This window comes from Erpetoichthys calabaricus, chromosome 17, assembly GCF_900747795.2.
Source record: "Erpetoichthys calabaricus chromosome 17, fErpCal1.3, whole genome shotgun sequence".
In the NCBI taxonomy this organism is placed as follows: domain Eukaryota; kingdom Metazoa; phylum Chordata; class Cladistia; order Polypteriformes; family Polypteridae; genus Erpetoichthys; species Erpetoichthys calabaricus.
Genome location: NC_041410.2, coordinates 92164487 through 92189593, shown reverse-complemented (window position 1 = coordinate 92189593; position 25107 = coordinate 92164487). Strand labels below are relative to the sequence as shown.

The 25107-nt window shown below is 46.1% G+C and overlaps 1 protein-coding gene across 1 annotated transcript in view; it reads left to right on the top strand.

Annotated features, from left to right (window-relative positions):
• The first annotated feature begins 7698 nt into the window (after positions 1-7698).
• adamts17 (ADAM metallopeptidase with thrombospondin type 1 motif, 17) overlaps positions 7699-25107 on the top strand; it is a 207133-nt gene continuing 189724 nt past the window's right edge. Inside the window, exons 1-3 of the mRNA XM_028823153.2 lie at positions 7699-8083; positions 12722-13074; positions 20338-20503. Coding sequence (XP_028678986.1) covers positions 7990-8083; positions 12722-13074; positions 20338-20503 — 613 coding nt within the window. The 5' untranslated portion in view covers positions 7699-7989. The remainder of the gene's footprint in view (positions 8084-12721; positions 13075-20337; positions 20504-25107) is intronic.

Sequence of the window (25107 nt, the reverse complement as noted above, 5' to 3'; positions counted from 1 at the left end):
TTTATAGAGAGGAAGCAAATGTGCGAGCTCTTGCAGCCATACAAAGGCAGTTCAAGCTTTAGCTGTTATTAGCTGATTGATTGATTGTCTGGTCTTACTGATTACAGTAATTGGTTAATTGATGGATTGGCTGATTTTACCGAGACATTGGCTGGTTCATTGGCTCATTGATTGATTGTATTAACGGATTATCTGACTCGCTGACTTTAATTTCTCAGAGCGATGCGTTAAGCACCCCTTTTAACAGGTTATGTGATTTAAAGTGGACAGCATTTCGCTAACTCCTTGGTCTTAAAGTGCCAGGACTGCGGTCCGTGTGTCTTCAGTATGTGGCGTTTTCTCCGTGGGCACACAGTCGTTTTTCCAGGCTTTCCTCACACACGAGCGAGGGTGCGGCTGCACCAGCGACCCCGTACGTCGTTGGCTCCCCCTTCACTCAGTGCTGCCACCACACGACACTCTGGCCGTCCCGACCTGTCTGGACTCCTGTGGTTGCTCTCTAATGAAGAAACTGGGAAGACACGGAAATGACAAAAAGGACGTCAGATGTTGAACAAAGTGAGCACCGTACTGTTCAAATGGACAGGATATGTGGAAGAAGGGACATCGGGTCATGGCACCGCCGCACACTCTGACATGGGGGCAATTAGGACCACCAATCCAAATGGTGTTTGAAACTGGAGTCTGTGAAGGAGGACCACCTCAACATGAAGAACTGAGCCAGACACTGGGAGGAAAAAAAAAAGATACCCAGTAAGAGGACGTCAAAGATCATCAAGAACTTCAGACACTAAACTGTAGAAAATTGTACAATTTCTGGTCAGCTGATTTACTGCATGACATCTTTGGGACCCCAGCAAGTGGGCTTTGCCTGACACTGATGACCTCAACGTGTGGGCTGTTCTGAGCCGATGAAAGCAACCCAGCTCTGCTGAGGGCCACTGCTGATGTAGGGCGACTTTCATGAAAATCTGGCCAGTGCTTAATATCCATCCATCCATTATCCAACCCGCTATATCCTAACTACAGGGTCACGGGGGTCTGCTGGAGCCAATCCCAGCCAACACAGGGCGCAAGGCAGGAAACAAACCCCGGGCAGGGCGCCAGCCCACCGCAGAGTGCTTAACAGTAAACATAATAATTCTTTACATTTATACTTCTGGGTAAAGCATTATATTATGTCTAAGAAAAAATGTTATGCATGAATATATAAACAGCGTAAATTTAAATGTTCTATCTGTCTTCTAAAGTTTTACTATATCACTTTTAAAACATTTGTTTGTTTTTTTTGATGCTGTTTAATTTTTCAATGAAATTGTACAGTCTGCTTGTTCAGTTAACTGAAAAAAAAATCAATCCAAGTAGAACTGCGGGTTTCAAATGGCACCCAGCTAAGCCACCGGCCACTGGAGCGGCTCATCCGTTGTGAATGCCTCCCTCACTGTGCAGGTCATAACAGATGACCACGAGAGGGCGCAGTAAGACGAGTCCGCCGCTCTTAGGCGCTGCTGTTGAACGACACGCCGCTCGAGGTGAGCTCAGTTTAAAAAGCGGGAGGTCAGCTTTATAAAAAAAAAAAAAAAAAAAAAATGGGAGTGCGGTTTTCATCCAGCTGGGAAGGGTGCAACTGCAGTGTTTTTGGAAAAAGTGGGTATTTAATGTAACGAGTCATCAATCGATGCTCTCACGTATGAATCAATCATTCAGTTCAATTTTCTATCAATCAATTTACCTTTCCGTCTATCTGTCGCATCTGTCTCTCTATACAGTGTATAGTGCTTTCCATGTCTATTACTGTTATATAGTGCAAATCCTGTTTATCTATATTCTGTACACAGTGCTTTCACATCTATCAGCCTATCTAATGTAGTCCTTTCATTCTAATATATAACGCTTATATAGTGTCTTTCACCCCTTTTCACTCTCAGATTGCACTATATATGATTAACAATCTGTCTCTGTGTTGTCTTTTTACTATTTGTCTCTATAATATATATATATATATATAGTGTTTTCCTATCTATGCACTCTATAGTATTTTTTACATCTCTATAGTGCATTTCCTATGTATCTGTAGTGTATACAGTGCCTTGCCTGTCTGCAAAATAGTGTATATAGTGCCTTTCCTATGTATCTATTTTCTGTATATAGCGACATTCACATCTATATTTAATACCTTTTCTATTTATCTATAAACTTTATGGAAAGGCACTATATAATATAGACAATCTGTCTATACACTGTATGTAGTATCTTTTAATATCTGCCTACACAGTGTGTATAGTGCCTTTCCTATCAGCCTATAAATGGTGTATATAGTGCGTTTGCTCTTTTTTATGCACTGCATTGCCATTCACATCAATTTTATCGCCTCTATTTATACTATTTAGTGCCTTTCTTATCTGCCTGCAAATAGTGTATATACTGCTAACGTTCCTATTTAGCCATACACTGCATATAGTGACATTTCTATCTGTAAACTGTAGATCTGTACTATATAGTGCCTTTCCTATCCGTCTACACGCTGTGTCTAGTATGTTTCACATCCTTCTCTGGTACCTTTCCTATCTGTTTACTGTATGTAGCGCCTTTACATCCGTCTATCTACCATGATATATTGCCTTTCTTGTCTATCTAGATGCTGTACCTTACGTTCTTTGCACAGTAGGAGTGAAGGTGGTGGGTGTTTGCCCACTGGTTTCTGCTTTCATCCTGGTGCTCACCTGACAGCCCAATACCCCCCCCCCCCCCGCCCTTGAGTGAGTACAAGTAGCTAATAATAGATGGAAGTTTTGATTTCTTTCAATGTTAGAATTTACTTGGGCAGCAGTGGCAATGCCCCCTGGCATGGATGAGAGGGTGCAGCCTGCTTGTTTTCAGTGTGCAGTTGGCATGTTCTCCCTGTGATGTGCCAGTCCAGTTAACTGGTAGCTATATATGTCCCCCCTGATGGACTGGTGCCCCGTCCAGTGTTGGTTCCTTCCTTGTGGCCACTGATCCCAGGGTAGGCTCCGGACCCCCGTGACCCTCATGGAACATGAACACACCAGCCACTAAGATGACTGCAGCTTTGTGCGGCCGAGCACCTGCGCCGACTGCCCACGGTGACTTGCAGCGCCATCCGAGCTGCTCGGGGCAGATTGTCTGACAAGAAGCGCATTGTGTGAGCAGCGAAGAGCGACGTGTTGTTACTGGCAGGGAAAATCCTGGAAGGTCAGGAGCTGAGCAGGGACTGAAGCCCCTCCGTCAGACCGGGGACCTTTTTCCTTTCCTAAGAGCTCCGTTCATTCTTCAAGGGATCGTCTTGGGTGGGATGAGGGTTACCGGAGAAGGCCTCGGTGAACAAAGACATCAAAGGCGTTTCTTTGCAGGCTCCTCGCCAAGTGAGAACTAAGGAGGAGGAGGAGATGGAGATTGCCAGAAAGGAGAAAGCAGGAAACATGCCAGAGACACGCCTCTATCAAGTGGTGGGCCGGCTTCATACCAGTCACGTGGACCTCTTTGTTATCCAACGTAGGAACCACTTTGTTCTTTTTTTGTGTCTGACGGGACCCCATATTTGCTGGCTTGGATGCCTGAACGCTGCTACTTGAGATTTTCTGGTTTCCTGTCGTTTCATGAATTGATGATTTAATAATCTGGATGGTGTGTTGCGATTACACATGCAAACTGGACAAAGACACCGGCATTGAAGATGGGCACTCAAAGCTCCCACTGTGTCCCCCTGGTTTGGGCCTCGTCATCAGTCCCTTACCCGTTGGGTCACTGGAGGACCTTGCACTCTTCTGCCGTTCCTGTGCTGTCCTCTCTGTAAGCTGCTGGAGGACAATCCAGTCCACTCTTTGGTGTTCTCTCCCCACCTGCTGGCATCTGGCCCTCTAAGATGGGCCTCATACCACTTGCGCCTCCTCATCTTCTTCTCAATGGTGTATAAACGGGAAGCTGGTTGCTTGACTCCTTTTGCACACTTCTTCATTGGTGGTGGAGATGTGTAGGACCACCTTGGTACCACCTCATCTCCAAGGCCAGGCTGCTGCTTCTTTGGAGGTCCACAGTCAGGGTCCAAGTTTCACAAGCATTGAGAAGGATGGAGATTACTTGTTGTCACCAACAATTTCACGATATCCTGCCCTGTTGGACAGCCTGAGGGTTCGCGGGATCCCCTTGAGGTTGCTGGATATCATGGCCGGCCTGTGCACTGGTACTGTGAGTGCTGTGCAGAGTGGCGGCAGACCCTCTGGTTTTTTTCCAGTTGATTCTGGGGTCTGTCAGGGGTCTGTGTTCTGCTCCTACTCTGTTCAGTGATCACATGGACTAGGTGGGGTTGTGGGGTCCATCTGTCGGTGAAGAAATATTGACTGATCTTGACTTTGCTGATGATGTTATGATCTTTGCGAAGTCAATGGAGGCTCTGATCGGGACGCTCGAGAAACTGAGTGAGGGGTCTGAGGGTCTGGGCTTGTGGGTATCCTCATAAAAACCAACAGCCAGGCCTTTAATGACCTCCTGGACACGGCCATCAGCAGTATGTCTGTCTGCGGAGAGAGTGTCGACCTCGTTAGTGAGAGGTTTACATACCTCGCCAGTGACATTCAGGTCTCTGGTGACTCTTCCTATGAAGACAGTAGACGTATTGGGGGAGCACGAGGTCACTGGAAAGGGGCGTGTGGCGCTCCTGATATCTCTAAAATGATGAAGGTCCAAATCTTTAGAGTCCTGGTGCTCCCTGTTTGTGAGACATGGCCGCTATGCAGTGACCTGAGATGAAGACCGCACTCCTTCAGTGCTGTCTCTCTTCAGAGGGTCCTTGGGTCCTGCTGGTTTGACTTTGTGTAGTTCATGGAGTCCCAAATGAGGCACATGACCTGCATTGTGATGGATTGTCAGTTACGGCACTACAGCCCTGAGGGTGGTCCGGCTCACAGGACCCTCATTGTTGAGGAGCACACCACGGTCACACCTGGCTGTGGCACATCGATGGTCATTGCCAAAGGGTGGGGCACTGGACCGTGTGTCTGCCTTGGGGGTTGCCCAACAGGATCTTGAGGTGTTTTGTTGTGGGATGGGTGCTTCACCGCTATGTACCAGTGCCTGCCCCCCAACCTGCCCTGCCCGTCTGTGTGCTCTTCAGCATTCCAGATGCTACTCTTGCTTCTCCAGTTCTGGGTTGGATCCTTCCATCTGTCACAAGTGAATTGAGATGTCTCTCCCTCGTCTCATGTTTGGACCTCTTGGGTTGATGTCACCTGGATGTCCTTAGTTTGGTCTTTTGCACTGTTGAGTTCCATGCCATGGTCACCACGTTCTTCCTCTTCGCCTGCCATACCGTCGATGCTGTCAGCCAATTGAAGGTTCTTGATGGTCAGCCATGATGAGAGAGAGAAAATCTTTGAAATGACCTGGAAACCGCTAAACAAGAATGAGAAGTCGTTAGCAAGAATCGAGTCAAAACAAAAGAAAAAGCTGAGGAAAACACGCAGAAAATCGCTCACGAGATGAGAAAGAAACACTGGCGGTGACCCAGGAAATCTCCTCGGTGGCGGTGATGTGAGACTCGCGCAAGGCCGGCGCCCACACGAACCCACTGTGACATCCCAAGAAGCCAGTAAAATAAAGTGATGTTTGTCAGGAACAAAGATAGCAAGAAATCAGATTCCTTGAAGTCAAAACCCCCCACTGTTGGAATCCTAGAAGTCCAAAAAAAAAATAAAATAAAATAAATGAGGCAGAAGGAATTCATGAAACGCACCAATCAGAAGAGTCGTACTGATCCTCGAAAGAGAAGCAAACACTCGCTGACTGCAGAGGGGCGTCGTCTCATGCAGCAGAATAGCAAGGTGAAGGGCGGTGCCTCAGGTGTGATGTCATATAGCCCCGCCTCCTGAGGGATCTACCTGCAACTCACAAAGGGCACATACAAGCTTAAAGGGATGCACTGATACAGCGCACCCACCACACAAAGAAACCGCTGCAGTTCCATTAAACATGAAAAATAATCATCCAGAAAATTAAAAAAAAAAACAGGAAATACACATCAGCTAGGGAATAAACCGGGGTCTGAAACTTAACATCTCGTTTGTAGAGGAGGACACCACTGGTTATATTTGGATCCAAAATGTACTTGGCGCTCTCAACCGGGGTAGCACCGGGCACTCCTGCTAGTTAATGGCACATATGAAGCAGAATAACTTTTATGGTATGTCCCTGTCCTATAAATAAAGTAAATAAGTTAAAATCGGAAAGAGGAGAGAAGTAAATTTAAAAAGAGGAAAAAAAAAAGTCTCCATTTTAATGGGGAAGAATTCCCCGAGTCTCCTTGTGTGTACTCTTGCCAGTTTTGACAACGTTTATATAGCACCTTTCAGATTATAACACCTATAGCTACAGGAAAGCATTTCACATATTAGCTTGCAAGCAGTCAATGAAAAATGCATAGCATGTATACAGTGCACAGTTCATGTGGTTTTTAATAGATGGATGGGAATGACTCTATATAACAGATAAATACATGGGAAAGGCGCTATATATTTATCTAACATATATAGTGCCTTTCCCATTTGTTTATCTATCTGTTAGATAAATGGGAAAGGCACTATATATGTTATATAGTGCCTTTCCCATGTATTTATCTATTTGTTATATAGTGCCTTTCCATCTATCTTATATAGTGCCTTTCCCATTTGTTTATCTATCTGTTAGATAAATGGGAAAGGCACTATATATGTTATATAGTGCCTTTCCATTTATCTGTTATATAGTGCCTTTCCCATTTATTTATCTAACAGATGGATAGATAAATGGGAAAGGCACAATATAACAGATATATAGCGCCTTTCCCATTTATCTATATAACAAATAAATACAGTACATGGGAAAGGTGCTATATAACAGGTACATAGATAAATAAATGGGAAAGGCACTATATAACGGGTACATAGATAAATAAATGGGAAAGGCACTATATAACAGATGGATAGATAAATGGGCAAGGCACAATATAACAAATACATGGGAAAGGCACTATATAGTATAGCTAAATAGTTAGATACATTTTGAATAAAATGCTACATAATGACATTACTGTATATTAATGCATGATAGATGGATGGTAGGAAGGGTACTATGTAACAGGTTAATTACGAATAGAAGCTACAGAACAGCATTATATTAATGCTGGATGGGTGAATGTAATGTATAGAAGGACCATATAACAGATAGATAGATAGATATGTGCATTATGAATAGAAGCTACAGATTAGCATTATATAAATGCATGATAGACAGGAAAGGCAGTATATAACAGATAGATTACACCTTTTTGTCTATCTAAATTTAAATTGTGATTTGTTTCAACTAAATGATGAGTTTGTTATTTATTATTCCGTTTATCCATGGGCCATATTTCCGATGACCCCTTATATTATGGCGAATGCTGCATATCTGAAGAGAATGTTAAGAAACGCTTCAAAGAAATCACAGGCAACATGTGAGCTGTTAATTAACCGTCTAGGATTTATTTAAAATGAACGTCTTCAAGATGATAGACTTAATATTCTGTGAGGGTCTTTCCGTTATACCTGCATTCTTGCTAAGCTCGAGGACGCCCAGTTTCTGATTTGCTTGTCGATATTTGGTTGGATATTCGACATCAAAGACGCCCAAGTTGAACATCTCTGCGTTCAGTTGCGGCGGCGACATCTAGCAGAGACACCACGCACTGCGGAGATCCCACGTGTACCGTACCAGCCTATCAAAAAGACTGACAGTGAGGACAACGTATCCACGTTTCAGTCCCCGCCTCCCTTCCGCCTCCTGACCAATGAGCATGCACTAAGCCTGTCGTCGGGCGGGGCGTAGGCGGTTCGGCCGTCTCAAGTTCACTCTGTCGACTGTTTGTGTGATTAATTTCGCGAAGTTTGAAGAACTTCACTCCGGCCACGGCTGTCTTTGCTGACGAAAGCCATCTGCTCCCTCTCTTGCTGCATCTGAATGCTTGCGCTGTCCGCTATCATGTGCGAAGGCTCTGCGCTTCTCTTTTCATTGCCTCTTCTACTCTTGTGCTCTGGACTGGACGCGACTGCAGGTAGGCTTTGACACTCCATCGGAGATTTATTGTGTGCGAATGCAGCAGCAAATGTTGGCTTTTTCTTGCGTGATTGATACGTAACGATCCCTTAATATAATTGCCTGCAGGACTGCCTTTAAACATTTACGTTAAACGTCAATTTGATGAACTTTCTTTTCGGGGAACGCCGGTCATTCCGTTCGGGGCGAATCCTCCTTTTCACAGGTGATGCTAACATCTGGGCTGACACCATTATCGCCACACAGAATGTGTATTTTCTGTCTTCCAGTTTGGAGCAAAACTTTTTATATTTTAACTTATTACTCTAAATGACAAACACCATGAAGGTGGAGTGGGATTTTTTTTTCTTTTGTTGCACCTTAGATGCACTCGTATTCCTGGTGGCCTCTCTGCAGAAGAGAGAGACTTCAGCGGCCACCTCCAGCTGTGCGGACCTCCAGGTCGGTCTGCTAGCACGAAGCTCTCGGCTCGTCCTCTTGTCCCGGTTTTTTTTTTTTTAAATTAATTTCAGTGGGAGAGAAAAAAAAATCCTAGGGATGCAGTCCATTTGGAATCCTTCCAGATTCCCCGCCGGGTGGGACTGCCTGTCGCTTGGCGGGGGATCCGGTCATAGGGCACGTGCGACTCGCTTTAATTGTGTCGCTTGGGGGAGCACTTTGTCGTTTGTCCCGCAGATCGCCGCGACTGCAAGCCGTTGCTCTGCGATCGGCAGCTCCGTGCGTGCCGCCATCCGCTAAGCGCTGCCTTTGTTCCGCCAGTTGGCGTGCGGTTCTGTCCAATCAGGGACGCCGTTCCAGTGAGAGAATCGCGCCTGCTACGAACCGTTACCGACCAACAGACTTCCATCCCTATAGAAAAATGTTAGAATTTGAAATACGGCGTAGCTTACGGAGTTCAAGAAAACGGTTACCAGAGTTAAGGGCTCAGCCAATCACGTTACGCTACGGCGATGTGCCCCGAATACGAGTGAGTGTGCCCAGCGGTGGCACTGGCGCCCCGTCCGGGATGCTTCCAGCCTCCCTGCCCCTGAACTGCATGAATAAAGCAGGCTCAGCAAACGGACGAATGACATTAGGATTTGTTAATACTGAGATTTATTAATATGAACAGATAATGAACGATGTCGAGGGAACTCATTCAGTTGCGGACGAACACACCTGGGCACATCGGGCCACTTTAGAGTCTTTGAACAGCGAGTGACAAAGCGACAAAACAAAAAAAAAAAAAAAGCGTCCCTACTGGATGTGACGACGAATTCAGGGGTCGGTCACGGAGAACTAAGGTGAGAAAGAGCAAAGCCGAAATTGGGGGGGGGGGGGGGGGGGTCCTGCGTTGGGATGCCCTTTAGATCTGCCAGTTGGACATTTGTGCGTGCGCATTGTTAGAAATGCTGGTTCTTTAATGGCCTCTTTACTGGGTTGTGAGAGACCTCATTGACCCCTCCGCTTGACAAAGACCCCCTCTTCATTGTGTGAAGGCTTTAAATTAAAGGCTCCTCATACAACATTTGGACAGAACGGACATCTGTAACGTCTAGTGGGCTACCTAGCAGGATACCGACAGATTATTGTGTGCAGGGAGGGTCCTTCTAAAAATCAGGACCCCATTGGGGTTTCATCTATTCATGGCTGTAAGGATTGTTTCTGGAGCCTTCATGGCGTTTCTTGCTCCCACCATTTTCCCACATTGAATAAGATGGATGGAAATAGACGTCCAATAGCCTGGCACTCATGTGGATGGTTCTTTTGGGGGTCCAAACACTCCCCCACCCCTTCACACTGAAGGACCAACTTGAGTTGTAAGAGTGGAGACCCCCCTGCGTTCAGATGCCGTGCCGAGTTTGAATGATCAGGTGGGCTTGATGGTGCCAAAGCGACCCCTGGTGTCTCCTGTCGTGTTCACCCCGTGATGGACCGGCGACGGCTCCTGCCTTGTGCCCGAGGCTTGCTAGGGTCGGCTCCATCTGCCCCGTAGGCCTGCTCTGGAGAAGCGGGTTACAGAAAAGCCATGGAACGGTCAGAACTCTTTCTACGGTAGGCGGGAGATGGCACCACTTCTTTTTAGATTGGGCATTTAGAGTAGCTTTACCACTAAAGACCCCCCAAAGAAAGGGGTCTGATGGTTATGGTGGCAAACAGCCAGGAAGGAGAGGGCCTAGAAATCGGGCCATGTGAGAGAGGTGGAGAAAGTCATTTGTGTCTTAGAGACTTTGGAATTTGTCACCATCAAAACTCTCTGCTGTTTCAAGTGTGTCATTTACATGCCATCCATCTGTCTACTCTGGTCAGGTCTGGTTGGGGGGCATGCACTGGCACAGCACGTTACTGCACCCACCACACGATGAAACTGCTCAGGATCCTGGTTGGCAACTACCCAGGCAGACATGCGGTCCAGTGTTCCCACCCTTCTGGAAATGACCCTCTATCTGCCGCAGCCAGGTGTTATGTGGGCATCCCCTTGGCTTGGTCCAGCCACTCAGGTCCTCAACAATGGGGGTCCTGCAAGCTGGTCCACCCTCTGGGAATCGCACCACATGGCCTTCGTGCCACCTGTCTACTGAACTCACCTAATCCTCCTTTGTCTGGCAGGGGGTCAATGATCGTCCTACCCAGATATGTCACAAGAAGGAGCAGACCCTGGTCCGGGTGCCAGCCTATTAGAGACGTCTGTTTCCATCCATCTGTTTCAATTTGGAGAAAGGCTGGGAGCTCAGCCTAGCAAGAAATGCCATGACAAAAGTGCCAACTGAGTGAACCCATCTGTCCACCCGCTGAACCCATTTAATCCAATTCAGAATTCAGCGCCTGTCCTGGACGGAGTGCAACTTATGAAAGACCTGCATCCACCCGTCCATCAGTCCGTCCATTTAATCCACTTCAAGTTTGGAAAAGGGTCGGAGGAAATCCTAGCAACGCATGTCACAATGAAGGTGCCAGCCTTGGACAACGTGCCATTCCTGGACAGGTCACCCTCCATCCTTCTGTCTGCACCTCTGAGACAAACACGCAGGCCCTGAAGTGGTTCCATAGGGCAGGTTCTGCTTTAATCTTCCTTGTAGTCCAACCGTCCATCCATCTATCTATCCATCACATTTTATAATTGTACGATGAACAAAGGCAACAAGACGTACACAGAAGGAGGAATTTTAAAGACTAGAATGTCCGATGAACAAAGGCAAGGGGCTGGCGTAACAGAGTCAACCGTGTGCCATTCGTCCAGGTCTCATGTTGTCTGCTGTCCGCAACGGGCCTGGAATTTCTGCCAATGCAAGGCAACAACAAGTGCCAAAAAATAAAATCGGGGGAATATAAGGGTTAGAATGTCCGATGAACAAAGGGAAGTGAATCATGTGGTGTAAGTCCAGGGTGTCGCATCATCCGAAATCCACAAGAGGGCAGCAATGATTGAACAAAGGCAACAAGAAGTGCCAAAAAAAGAAAATGGGGGAATATAAGGACGAGAATGTCCAGTGAAGAAAGGCAAGTGGATGGCATAAGTGGTGTAAGTCCAGGGTGTCACGTCATCCGGCATCCACAAGAGGGCAGCAATTTCAGATAAACAAAGGCAATAAGAAGTACAAAAAGAGGAATTTTAAAGACTAGAATGTCTGATGAACAAAGGCAAGTGAATCATGTGGTGTAAGTCCAGGGTGTCATATCATCCAGAATCCACAAGAGGGCAGCAATGACCGATGAACAAAGGCAACAAGAAGTGCCAAAAAAAAATGGGGGAATATAAGGACAAGAATGTCCAGTGAAGAAAGGCAAGTGGATGGCATAAGTGGTGTAAGTCCAGGGTGTCACATCATCTGGCATCCACAAGAGGGCAGCAATGTCCGATAAACAAAGGCAATAAGAAGTACAAAGAAAGAGGAATTTTAAAGACTAGAATGTCCGATGAACAAAAGCACATGGATGGTGTAAGTTAGTGAATTGTGTGGCGTATGTCCAGGGTGTCATGTCCTCTGTTATCCACATATGTCATAATAAAGGTGCCAGCCTTAGACGATGTGCCATTGGACATTGGTGCCAAGAGGGCAGCAATTCCCAATGAACAAAGGCAAGTGGCCGGCCTAAGATAGTAAACTGTGTGGTGTCTGTCCAGGTGTCACATCGTCCGGCGTCCACAAGGGGGCAGCAATGTCTCATTAACAAAGGCAACAAGAAATACAAAGAAAGAGGAATGTAAAGGCTCGAATGTCCGACGAGCAAAGGCAAGTGGATGGCGTAAGAGAGTAAACCGTGAGGTGTAAGTCCAGGCATCATGGTGTCCACAAGGAGGCTGATGAAGGAAGGCAACAAGACGTGCAAAGAAAGAGGGATGTAAGGCATATCCAGTGAAGAGAAGTTCATAAATGCCTGACGTGATCGAAACAGACGGCTGTAACACTAAACCATTAAGTCCATTTTAATAAACAGAAGTTTCGCTGTGCACATTAGTCATATTTTTTTTTTTCTTAGAAGTCCTTCATTATACAGTGGTTTATTATTATTATTATTACATATGCTTATGGAGTTGATCCTGTGTTGTCCTTTGGAGTCTTTAATCTTATACTATATTACGCTTTGGCGGTCCAAGGCACATACCTGAGTTTTTGGAGATGGTACCTTGTCCAACGAAACTTTCTTTCAACAGGAAGCGAAACCAAACTAGTGGTGCCGTCGGAGTTGAGCGCAGACGAGATTCAGCAGCTGTGGGAAGTCGACTGGGACAGCAGGCGACATCGAGCGAGGGGCAGGCGCTCCCCACCACAGGCCCACCTCGAGGATGGCCAGACTTTGTACATCCGATTACCTGCCTTTGGGAGAGATTTGTATCTCCAGCTCAACAGAGATACGCGATTTCTATCCGAGCACTTCATCGTGGAAACGAAGGGGGAAAACGGCACAAACCCACGGAACACGCCAGTGAGCCTGAGCTGCTTTTACAGCGGACACGCGCTGAACTCCAACAACTCTCCGGCATTCCTCAGCACCTGCGGCGGCCTGGTAACTCACTTGATTTACATTTCTTAAGTCTTTCTTATTACAAATGGGCTTGAACTAGAATGGCGGGCTTAGAAGCGTTTGACCTCCACGAACGTGTTCTCCTGAGAAACGCACTGGACTGGGGGAGTCTCCTGAGGAATTAATGGATCAAAATAATCCTGTCGGAATGCTTTTAAAGTTTAGGCATGCTTGGAAAAACGATTAAAATAAGTGCTTCAGAATACTGTATATCATCACCTTAGTTAGTTTAGAGCGGATATAAGGGAGTGTAGACTGCATGGGTAGATATATATTGGGGGTGTGTGTGTGTGTGTGTGTGTGTGTGTGTGTGTATGTATGTATGTATGTATGTATGTATGTATGTGTATATATACTGTATACAGTGTCTGTATGTGTGTGTGTGTGTGTGTGTATATATATATATATATATGTATGTGTGTGTGCGCGCTTGTGTGTGTGTGTATCGTATATTATGTATGTATGTATGTATGTATACTGTATACAGTGTCTGTGTATGTATGTGTGTGTGTGTGTGTGTATATATATATATATATATATATATATATATATATATATATATATATATATATATATATATATATAGTGTGTGTGTGTGTGTGTATCGTATATAATTTATGTATGTATGTATATATACTTGTATACAGTGTCTGTGTGTGTATATATATATGTATGTGTGTGTGCACCGTATATTATGTATGTATGTATGTACTGTATATATACTATATACAGTGTCTGTGTATGTACTGTATGTGTGTGTATATATATTTATATATATATATATACAGTATATATATATATATATATATATATATATATATATATATATATATAAAATGTGTGTGTGTGTATCGTATATAATGTATGTATGTATGTATGCATATATACTGTATACAGTGTTTGTGTATGTATATGTGTGTGTATATATATATATATATAATATATATATATGTGTGTGTGTGTGCGCTTGTGTGTGTGTGTGTGTATCGTATATAATGTATGTATGTATATATACTGTATACAGTGTATGTAAGTGTGTGTGTGTGTATATATATATATATATATAATGTGCGTGTGTGTGTATCGTATATAATGTATGTATGTACTGTATGTGACGATGCAGGTCCGCTCTTGGCTCCCATCTGAATTCTGGGAGCTCTGAACCCGTCAGTAACGTCACCGAGATGAGCTGACATATGAGGACAATTCTCTAATGAAGCCAGGGGATATTTCCAAAAGTGCCAATGTGCTTTTATTAAAACAAAAATCACAGTGTCCAAACAAAGTGCAGTGCATCTGCTTTCAATAAATAATCCATAATAACAAGTGTTCAGTGGGGATAAAAACCAATAAATAAATCCTTTAAAATCAGAGGTTAATAATGCAGTCTCACTCTTCTCGATGTTCTTGCTCACCTCCTTCTCTCATTCTCCCAGACTGACCCATAACTCGCGTAGCCGGCGGAGACCCAACAGCAACGAGATCCTTTCGGCCGACCTCCATCTTGGCTTCCTTACGGACGTCTCTGCCAGACCGTCCGAGGTTGGCTCTCCTCCCTTCATCCTTCGCACTCACGTAGTCTCTCCTCAGATCCCTCGGGAGGACACTTGTCTTGCTCACCCCACTCACCCGAACATTCAGTGGGGTAGACTAGCTCCTAGAGCGCCACAGCCAAACGCTCCTTCGCGGGCCCCAGCTCGTTGTGTCTCCTCCTTACAGGTGGCCAGATCCTCCTGCTAGGACTGTTCTTTCCCGTCCTTTAACCTCCATTATCTTCCTCTTTTCCTTGATACATCCATCCATCTCCCTTTTCCTGGCATCGACCCGTATACATACATCTCCTCCGCGGCCGCAGCGCCTTAATCACATGCTGCAGGAAGACAGTGAAGCAATTGAGAAAGATCGCACCCACACGTGCAGGTGCAACTCGCTCCAACTACCTCATTAACTCCCCGCGGTCGTGCAATCGCGCCGACGGAGAACGACACGGCTATACCACAATGTATATGTGTGTGTATGTACAGTATGTGTGTATACACACATATATATTGTTTATAAATGTGTGTGTGTGTAACGACCACTGCATACCAGAAGCACCTCACAAGAGCTGCCATTTTGGAAATGCTCTGACCCCAGTGGTCCAGCCATCACAATGTGACCCTTGTTGTTCAGATCCCATTTTCAAACTTCCAACACATCACCTTTAAGAACTGACTGTTCACTTGCTGCCTGATACATCCCACCCTTTGACACGTGCCATTGACATGTGATGATCAATGTGATCCACTTCACCAGTCAGTGGTTTTAATGTTGGGGACAATCCATCTCAGAATTCATTCAACATATATTTAATCTATAAGTACAGTGTACATGTACTGTGTGTGTATATATATATACAGTATATGTGTGTATGTATATATAATATATTTGTATGTATGTATGTGTGTGTATATAAATATATAAATATATACATCCATCCATCCATCCTTTTTCCAACCCGCTGAATCCGAACACAGGGTCATGGGGGTCTGCTGGAGCCAATCCCAGCCAACGCAGGGCACAAGGCAGGAACCAATCCCGGGCAGGGTGCCAACCCACCGCAGTAAGTATATACATATAATATAAAATATAATATGTAGGGCGGCACGGTGGCGCAGTGGTAGCGCTGCTGCCTTGTAGTTAGGAGACCTGGGGACCTGAGTTCGCTTCCTGGGTCCTCCCTGCGTGGAGTTTGCATGTTCTCCCCGTGTCTGCGTGGGTTTCCTCCCACAGTCCAAAGACATGCAGGTTAGGTGGATTGGTGATTCTAAATTGGCCCTGGTGTGTGCTTGGTGTGTGGGTGTGTTTGTGTGTGTCCTGCGGTGGGTTGGCACCCTGCCTGGGATTGGTTCCTGCCTTGTGCCCTGTGTTGGCTGGGATTGGCTCCGGAAGACCGCCGTGACCCTGTTTTCGGATTCAGCGGGTTGGAAAATGGATGGATGGATGGATGGATATAATATGTATGTGCCAAAAAAAGTTTAAATTAATATTTTCCCTCATCAAGCAAAACCCAAAAAACTAAAATAAAAAAATCAGACTATCCCACCAACACAAGTATTCAGACCCTTTGCCCCCTTTGGGTCTTGTCTCTTCTTGGGTTTGCTGGATGTGGGGATTTCCTGCCGTTCCTGTCTGCAGATCGGCTCAGGTGGAGACCCTCGGTGGATGGCTGTTCTCAGTTGGGTTCTGCTCCATGTTCTGCCTGAGCCACTCCAGGACATTCCCAGCGTCGTCCCTCAGCCATTCCCGAGTTGTCTCGTTGGAAGGTGACCCCTTGGCTCAGTCTGAGGTCCAGAGCAGGTTTTCGTGATGGAGATCTCTGGACTTTGGTCCTTTCAGCTTTCCTGTGACTCTGCTTAGTCTCCCTGATGCTGGCACCACCACACTTCACCATCGGATTGGCACTGCACAGGTGATGAGCGGTGCCTGGTTTCCTCCAGACTTGACACTAAGTGTGGTTTCATCAAACCAGAGAATCCCGTTTCCTGTCTTATTCCCACTCAGTTCTGTCTCTCCAGGTCAAGCCAGATGGCCTCCATGACATTCATGTCCTTACTCTGTGGAGGCAGCCACAGCTCCTGCTGCAGAGCCCCTTGTTCTTCTTCTTGCTCAGGGTGGCTCTTTACGAACTCAGATGTGTTTTTGGGTTCCTCAAGCTTGGGATGATGGTGATGGATGAGAATCACCTTGGACCACCCAGGCTAGATCCAGAGTTGGTCTTCCGGAAGTTTCTCATTGTCACACAGGTTCTCTGGAGCTCTGCCTGTTGCTCTGTTCAGCTTCCTCTCCACCCTGTCTAGTTTCCCAATCCCTGACGCTGCCACCACATGGCATTATGGAGGTCATGAGAGTGGTGCCTGGTTTCCTCTAGAGCTGACACATATGTTGGTTTCATCAGATCAGAGAATCCTGTTTGTCACATTCTGAGAGTCCTTTGGGCAACTTTCTGCAAACTCTACGTGGGCTTCTATGTGTCTGTTCCTGGGAAGAGGTTCCTGTCTGGCCACTCTGCCATAAACTCAAGATCCGTGGAATGTCTAAGTGATGGTTGTCCATCTGGAAGTTTCACTTATCTCCACACTGGTTCTCTGCAGCTCAGCCTGGGTGACCATTGGGTTCTTGGTCACCTCTCTGTTACGGAGGCCCTTCACCCATGTTTGGCCAAGTAGCCAGTCATATGAAAAGTGAAAAATGATGGAGGCCACTGTGCTCTTGGGGACCTTCAATGCCGCTGGACTTTTCTGTTGACTTCTCAAGATCTGAGCCTTGACACAATCCTGTCTCTATGACCTGTAGGCAATTCCTTGGCTTGGCGTTTGATCATCTGTGGGACCCTCTGTAGACCCTCGCTAATCAGTCCCCCAACTGAACTGACCATAGATGGACTCCAAACGTCTCACTGATGAACAAGAGAATGAGCCAAAAGCAAAGGGTCTGAATTCTTGTGTCAGTGCGAGATTTAATGAAGTTGCAGAAATTCCTAAAATGGTGTTTTTTGGTGGGCCATTTTGGGCCACTGAGTACTGCTTGATGAGGGGGGGGTTGAGTGGGTTTTGCAGTTGACAATGAAAATAACTTTACCACAAGTCCACAACATAACAAAACATGAGAAAAAAGTGAAGGGGTCCGAAGGCACTGCATGCTAAAGACTCCAATTCTGTCAGGACCCTTCTGAGATTTTCCCAAATGACGTCTTCAGTAGACGTTCACCCGCCTTTCCTACTCCCAAAGCGTAAAGAGGTGATTTGAACCTCAGGCTGATGTATGAGGGGGTCATCTGCTCCATCAAAATTCAGGAAGTTGGCTACAAAGTAAAACGCGTCGGGACTGACGTACAACATTCAGGAGGTGTAGCGGGGCCTCCTGTGGAGGTGACAAGAAGGCAGGTCACCAATGCTAACTTTCTTTGTTTTTCCCTAATTTTGGAAGTCCTGTGGAGGTTGCAGTGACTCCCACACCAACATATGGAGCTGTAGATCCTCCAACTGACTCTTTATTCCTTTCATGGCATCCCCCATTATCTAGAAGTGAGGATCATCCCATCCATGAGTGTACAGGCAGAAGGCATCCATGGGACACGCATTACTTAAAAAGTCATTTGAGTTCTGGCAGCTCTGATGGCGGGTCCTTTTGTCAGGGGGCCTCTCTGAGATACGCTCAAAGGCCCTAAAGCAGCTCCATAGGGACAGGTTCTACCTTCATCTCGGACCATTCCTTGTGGTTTCTCCACCGCCATTTAAAGCCGTCCCGGCCACCCTACCGCTGATGTGATGGTGAGTCTGCCTGTCCAGATGCACAACCTCCTTGAAGTACAAAAGAAGTGTGCGTTTCAACACTTATGTAAGAAATGTGACAAACGAGAGGAGACCATTCAGTCCATCAAAGCTTGTTTGTTTAGCTGATCACTAAGCTCTCCTGATATCTCCTCCACATCTACTGTACTTCAATTCAGATTCCCACAACTCTTTGAGTAAAGAAGTGTTTCCTGGCTTCAGTCCTGATTGCACTTTTCCCCTTTTTAGTTATTTTAGTTGAAAGAATTCTGCTATTGATGAGGGTTTTGAAGACCTGGATTAGCGTGGTCCTGGCAGTCAACAGGTTTTAATTCTCTGAACCTGTCACAGTAAAGTTGAAATCCTTGGACGGACTCGGTTGCTCTCTTCTGCACGGCTTCAGGTGCTGTTCTGTCTTCCTTGTAGACGGAGCATAGATGTCTAGAGTTGCGCCCCACGCTCCATGAGTACGTTGTGTCCTTTGAGATACAACTGGTTCCATTTTTTCATTTTTCCTTTTTTTCCCAATTGGAGCACAGACAGGTGAAGTGACTCTTGGGTGGTCAGTAGCAGAACTTGAGCCAGCAGTCCAAATCTTGCCTACTACGCTAAACTGCCCTCCTTCACGCTGGGGGTTTTCCTTTCCTTCTTTGTACTTTGCAGCTCTTGGCCTTGACGGCTTTCTGGCTCATTTAAGTTTTCTCTCTCATCCTGCTGGATGAACTTCTGTCGGCTCGGAGCTCTGGCAGCAGAAGGAGGCCTAATGGTTTTGAGGCGTCTACTGTACATTACATAATCAGCTGGCTGGTCTGCGTTAAAGCCGTCTGCTAACTTTTGTGTCAACTCTGCGCTCTCAAAGGTGGGATTTGAAGGGTAGCTGGTGGGTCGACGACGTGGGTCATAAGACAGCCCTGAGCATCACCTCGATTGCAGGTCAAGATGACCTTCTCAAACTTGTGTCATCCAGTTCAGGGTCTTAGGGAGCCATGGCCTATCCCAGCAGTCTTGGGTGCTAAGCAGGAACTGACCCCGGAAGGAGTGCCAGTCCATCGTGGGGCACTCATACTTCTACTTACGGATAGCTTGGCACAGATGTCTGTAGACAGATGGGATGTAAATGGGAATGGTCGGAGTGATAAAGCACACAGACACAGGGAGAAGGTGCAACCTGAACATGGAGAGCAACCCAAGACGCTGGTCCAGGATCGGGGGGCTCCCTGCTTTAGAAATGGTTTGATTCCCTGGCCCTGATCTACACCTGACCACAATCTGACTATGGAGGTCTACAGAGAGCTCCTTGGACTTCACGGCTTAGTGGTTGTGAATTGCTGGACCTTCTAGCCACAGGTGGGCCTTTCTAAACGATTGGTCCAATCTTTTCAGTTGACCACAGGTGGGTGCCAATCAAGTTCCAGAATCATCTCGAGGAGAATTAAAGCAAGCAGGAGGCACCGGAGCACAACGTGGAGTGAAGCTCTGAAGATTTGGGGGAGAATGAGAGAGAAATTTGAAAACTTTTCTGAAGCCAGGTCTTCACTTGGTCCTTATGGGTTATCAAGTGTAGATGGATGAGTGAAAATGGCCAATTAGTCATTTAAATTAAAATCTGCTACCCAATAAAACTGTGCCAAAAGTGAGGGGAGGGGTCTGAAAACTTTCTGAATCCACCGCTATCCAGACTTGACTCCTGCCTTGTACCCGATGCTGTGCAAAAAGCCCGTGCCCACCCTGATCCTGAAGCCCACTAAACGGGTGGGAGGATTTGCTTTTTATACGAGAACAGTGCAGATTTAGAAAAGGTGGCTTACAGGACAGAGGGGTTGGTGACCTCCTCCACTCTGCCATAATGGCCCTGTGCTCGACATTCCCGATGCTTTTCCATGTTCCCCTTTTATGCTTTTAGTCACTGACCTTTTTTTTTTTTTTGATCCAGGCTGGGATCATCCAACATGGCAAGGAGTGGATGTTCATCGAGCCGGTCAACAAGACCCTGAGTTCATTCATCGGAATGGAGCACATATTGACCCGGCAGAAGAGATCCATCACCCCTGAATCGGAAGACTCGCTGGTCTCCTCAGACGCCTGCCACACTGTGACTGGTAAGAGGGGGTGGGCGCCCTCCTGTGGTAGTCGCTGCAAACAAAAAGTGTAATGAAGCTGACAAGAAAGGTGAGGAGACGAGGACATCAGCAAGTTGGGCTTAGAGTCACGCCGGATGGGAAAGGCAGGTGTAGGGTTGAGATGGGACCGGGAGATGAGATGTGCAGTTGCTGTATGTCTTCAGTTCACTGATGATGACACTCTTTGTTTATTCAGTACGGTGGTAATGAGACCGTCCCTTACTATCCCAGAATGCAACGGTGTTTGTGTCCATAAGAGCAACCGGGCATATGTAGAAATGTGTGATAGACGGCTCAGTGACTAAACGTATACTCATGACGACCTTATGGCTGCATTAACTGAGGATCATGGGAGTCGAGAGCCAACGCTGTGCCTGGCAAAAAGATTTTTACTAGCTAAAAGTATGATTTTTATACTTTTATGTTTTATTGATATCAAAACAAATGGTATAAACAGTATACTAACCCAACCTTCATAAAAGGATAAATGTCTGTGTGTCTGTCCGGTCTCTGTCATTCCCAAAAAATGGCACATGACAAACGTTTTTAGCAATAAAATGCATTGGATTTGTCATTCCAACAGATGGTGCATCACAAATGTTAAGTCTGCTTTTAAGAATCTCACTCCAAATGGCATATAAGAGAGATGAATGTGTTGCATTTGTTATTCCAACAGATGGCACATCACAAACATTAACACTGCTTTAAGAATCTCACACCAAATGGCATATAACAGAGATGAATATGTTGCATTTGTCGTTCCAACAGATGGCGGACCACAAAATTAATATTGCTTTAAGAATCCCATACCAAATGGCATAAAACAGAGATGAATACATGGCATTTGTCATTCCAATGGATGGTGCATCACAAACATTAGCACTACTTTAAGAATCCCATACCAAATGGCATATAACAAAGATGAATGCATTGCATTTGTCATTCCAACAGATGGTGCATCACAAACATTGACACTGCTTTAAGAATCCTATACCAAATGGCATATAACAGAGATAAATGCATTGCAATTGCCATTTCAACAGATGGCACATGACAAACAGTAACGGTGCTTTTACAAATCCCAAACCAAATAGCCCATAACAGAGATAAATGCATTGCATTTGTCATTCCAACAGATGGTGCATCCTAAACATTAACACTGCTCCTACAAATCCCATACTATTTATGGTGATTATTATTTCACAGGATCACAAATTTGTTTTCCTTTCCAGGGACGGGTAGGCCTCTTTTAAGTCTTATTTTGACATTGTAACTGGGCACGTGGCTATTGTCGTATGCAAATTAGCCACATGACACTGCGCAGCCAGCACACAGGGATCAGTGCTATATATCCAGTGGCAGCACTCCTAGTATTCTCATTATGGTCAGCTAATGTACCCCTTAAATGAAAATACTGCAAGTCGGGTGATGGCTTCACGCTTGCATAAAGCAGCTGCGCACCGATCTTGCAGTTGGCACACATGAAAGTTCTGCACATGGCTGCTGCAGCTCTGTGGTGACATTTTGGCCTTGCAAAGCATCATGGGGTGCTCAGTAGATATTAACCTAAGCTCCCGGGAAAATACTCGCTGAAGAAGGTCACAGGTGAATACAGCATTTAGGGGTCTGGGGAACTGGAGCCTAACGCAACACCACTAAGAGTAAACCAGGAGCCAACCCAGGGTGAGATGGCGCGGTGCCCACTCAAACACACACCCACCCAGAGCCCAGTTAACTGAAACCTGTACCTCTATGAAAGAAAAGCAGACGGACATGAGAGAAGACGCAGGCGCTAGCCAAACTGCGAATGAGTACAGCACTCAAACCCAGGATGTTGGATCAATAAGGCAGGGTGGGGTATGCTGGCCACAACCCCACCCTGCAAAATTTAAATATCCTAACAAAAAAAAAACAAAAAAACACTGCTGTGTAATTGTTTGAGAGCACTGAGGAACTCTGGGCTTGTTTCACAGCTGTGGCGCTCGTAATTCATCTCCGTTTCAGACGTGTCAGTGACGCTTTGATGTCTTGGCCGTCTGAGTCTGACGACGGCCCCTTAGAAGGCACAGCTGCTGTAACTGAGCTCTTGTTGAGACCTGCTGCTGCCTCCGCCGCTGCCACCGCTGCCCCCCCGCCGATGTGCGCCTCTCCACTCCTGCATTGTGCTTAGCTGCGCGTGTGTGTAATGGGAGAAGCACCTATAGTGATAGCCACGTCTGTCTATCTGTCTGTCTGCAGTGGTGGAGCCCCCCGCAATGACAGAGGTGGGGGCCCCTCCTTGACAAAGAGCATTTACTGTACAGTACAACCTCAAGTTAATATTCCCATATTTAGCATTTTCACATCGTAACCGTTTTTGATTCTGTCCTTATATCTGAAGCAGTGCAGGCCTTTCAAGTCTAAGCGTGACTTGATCCAAATTAGCCTTCCCTGGATGTGCCCCACATGCACAAAATGTCAGATAGGTGCAAATTGAAGATGCTGACTGCTGCTCTACTTCACATCATGGCTGTGCAGGACGCTTGCAAATCACGATGGCCAAGAAGAGAATTGAGAAATGAAAGATCAGAGCTGCTGGTTTGAGTGCATTTATGCCCGCCGGTGTTCTGCCTGCCACAACCCTAACCCAACTGGGCAGAGCTCAAGAGATCTGCTGCCATACTCTATTGGGGCTCTTTAGAGTCAACTCTATCCATATGGACCCGCCCACTGGAGTCAACTCCATCCACGTGGACCCGCCCACTGGAGTCAGCTCCACTTACCTGGACCCACCCACTGTAGTCAACTCTATCCTTCTGGACCCGCCCACTGGATTCAACGCTATCCATCAGGATCCGCCCACTGGAGTCAACTCTGTGTTTCTGGACCCGCCCACTGGAATCGGCTCTACTTACCTGGACCTGCCCACTGGAGTCGACTCTATCCATCTGGACCCGCCCACTGCAGTCAACTCTCTTTCTGGACCCGCCCACTGGAATCAGCTCTACTTACCTGGACCCGCCCACTGGAGTCAACTCTATCCATCAGGACCCGCCCACTGGAGTCAAGTCTGTCTTTCTGGACCTGCCCACTGGAGTCAACTCTGTGTTTCTGGACCCGCCCACTGGAATCGGCTCTACTTACCTGGACCCGCCCACTGGAGTCAACTCTGTCTTTCTGGACCCGCCCACTGGAATCAGCTCTACTTACCTGGACCCGCCCACTGGAGTCAACTCTGTCTTTCTGGACCCGCCCACTGGAATCAGCTCTACTTACCTGGACATGCCCACTGGAGTCGACTCTATCCATCTGGACCCGCCCACTGGAGTCGACTCTGTCTTTCTGGACCCGCCCACTGGAGTCCACTCTATCCTCTGTTCTAACAGGCAGACATCACATGGACAACAGTTGGGCATGAGATTTGAGCCCCTACAGCTGGATTAAAGGGGCAGCAGCACTACGTACCGTGGCCCACATTGTCCCCAGGAAGAGAGTGTGTGGATGCTGCATAGAAACGAGAGTCGTGACTGAAGCAGCTTTTAGAACTGCAGCCCACGTGATGAGCTCACTGCTTAGAATTTCACACTCGAAAAAGACACCCCGACATTTTGGACAAGTTGTATAGTTGAATCATTTCCATGTGCTTTTATGCTTGCGTTTAGCCCACTGATGAAGGATTTTTTTTTATTTAATCGTTCATAAGATTCCCTCACAGCAATCAATTCCACTAAAGTTCTTTCTTTTCGTCTAGCCAGGCCGCCCAAAATATTTGAGTCCCTGACAATAAAAGGACGCCAGGTGTTAAAAGCATTCAGCCTGGAAAAGCACCTGGTAATGCGAAAAAACGAAGTTTTAGTCTTCGTGCCAAAAAGTCTGGCCTTGCATCTTCTTGATGTCGACCCCTGGACCTCACGGCATTTTCGTCTCTGTCACTTTTAAGAGAGGACCGCGTTTAACTTGTCCTTAAAGGGGTTAAGGCTCCTGGCGCCGGGGTGCTGACTGATCCCGACTTGATAGACATTAAGGTTCACGTCAGAAGTTGTTTAGAAAACTCCGCATTTTTATTTCCAGACAGACTGAGGTGCTTTGTGCACAGCTGTGAATTCTGGACGTATAAAAAGGTATCATGTTCCAAAAGGCGGAAGAAAGAAAGAGAAAGAAATAAAGAAGGAAAGAAGCAAACCTTTAAAGCAGCTGGGACCAAGAGTGAGGCGTGTTGTTTCTTTTTAAATAATTGTGCACAACTAACATGGTGCTTTTTTTTCATCTGTGTAGCCACCTTAATAAAATAATACATATTTGTTTGGTCACTATGCCTCTGTCATTCCAACAGATGGCATATCACAAACCTTTTTAATAATAAAATACATTGCATTTGTCACTCCAACAGGTGGTGCATCTCAAACATTAACACTGCTTTTACGAATCTCATACCAAATGGCATATAACAGAAAGACATATGCATGTTCCAACAGATGGCACAACTTAAAAATTAAAACTGCTTTTGTATGCTTGCTGTTTAAAAAAAATGCTTTTTAATGTAAATGGCATGGTAAATACCCTACCAAATGACATAAAACAGAGACATATGCATTGTATTTATC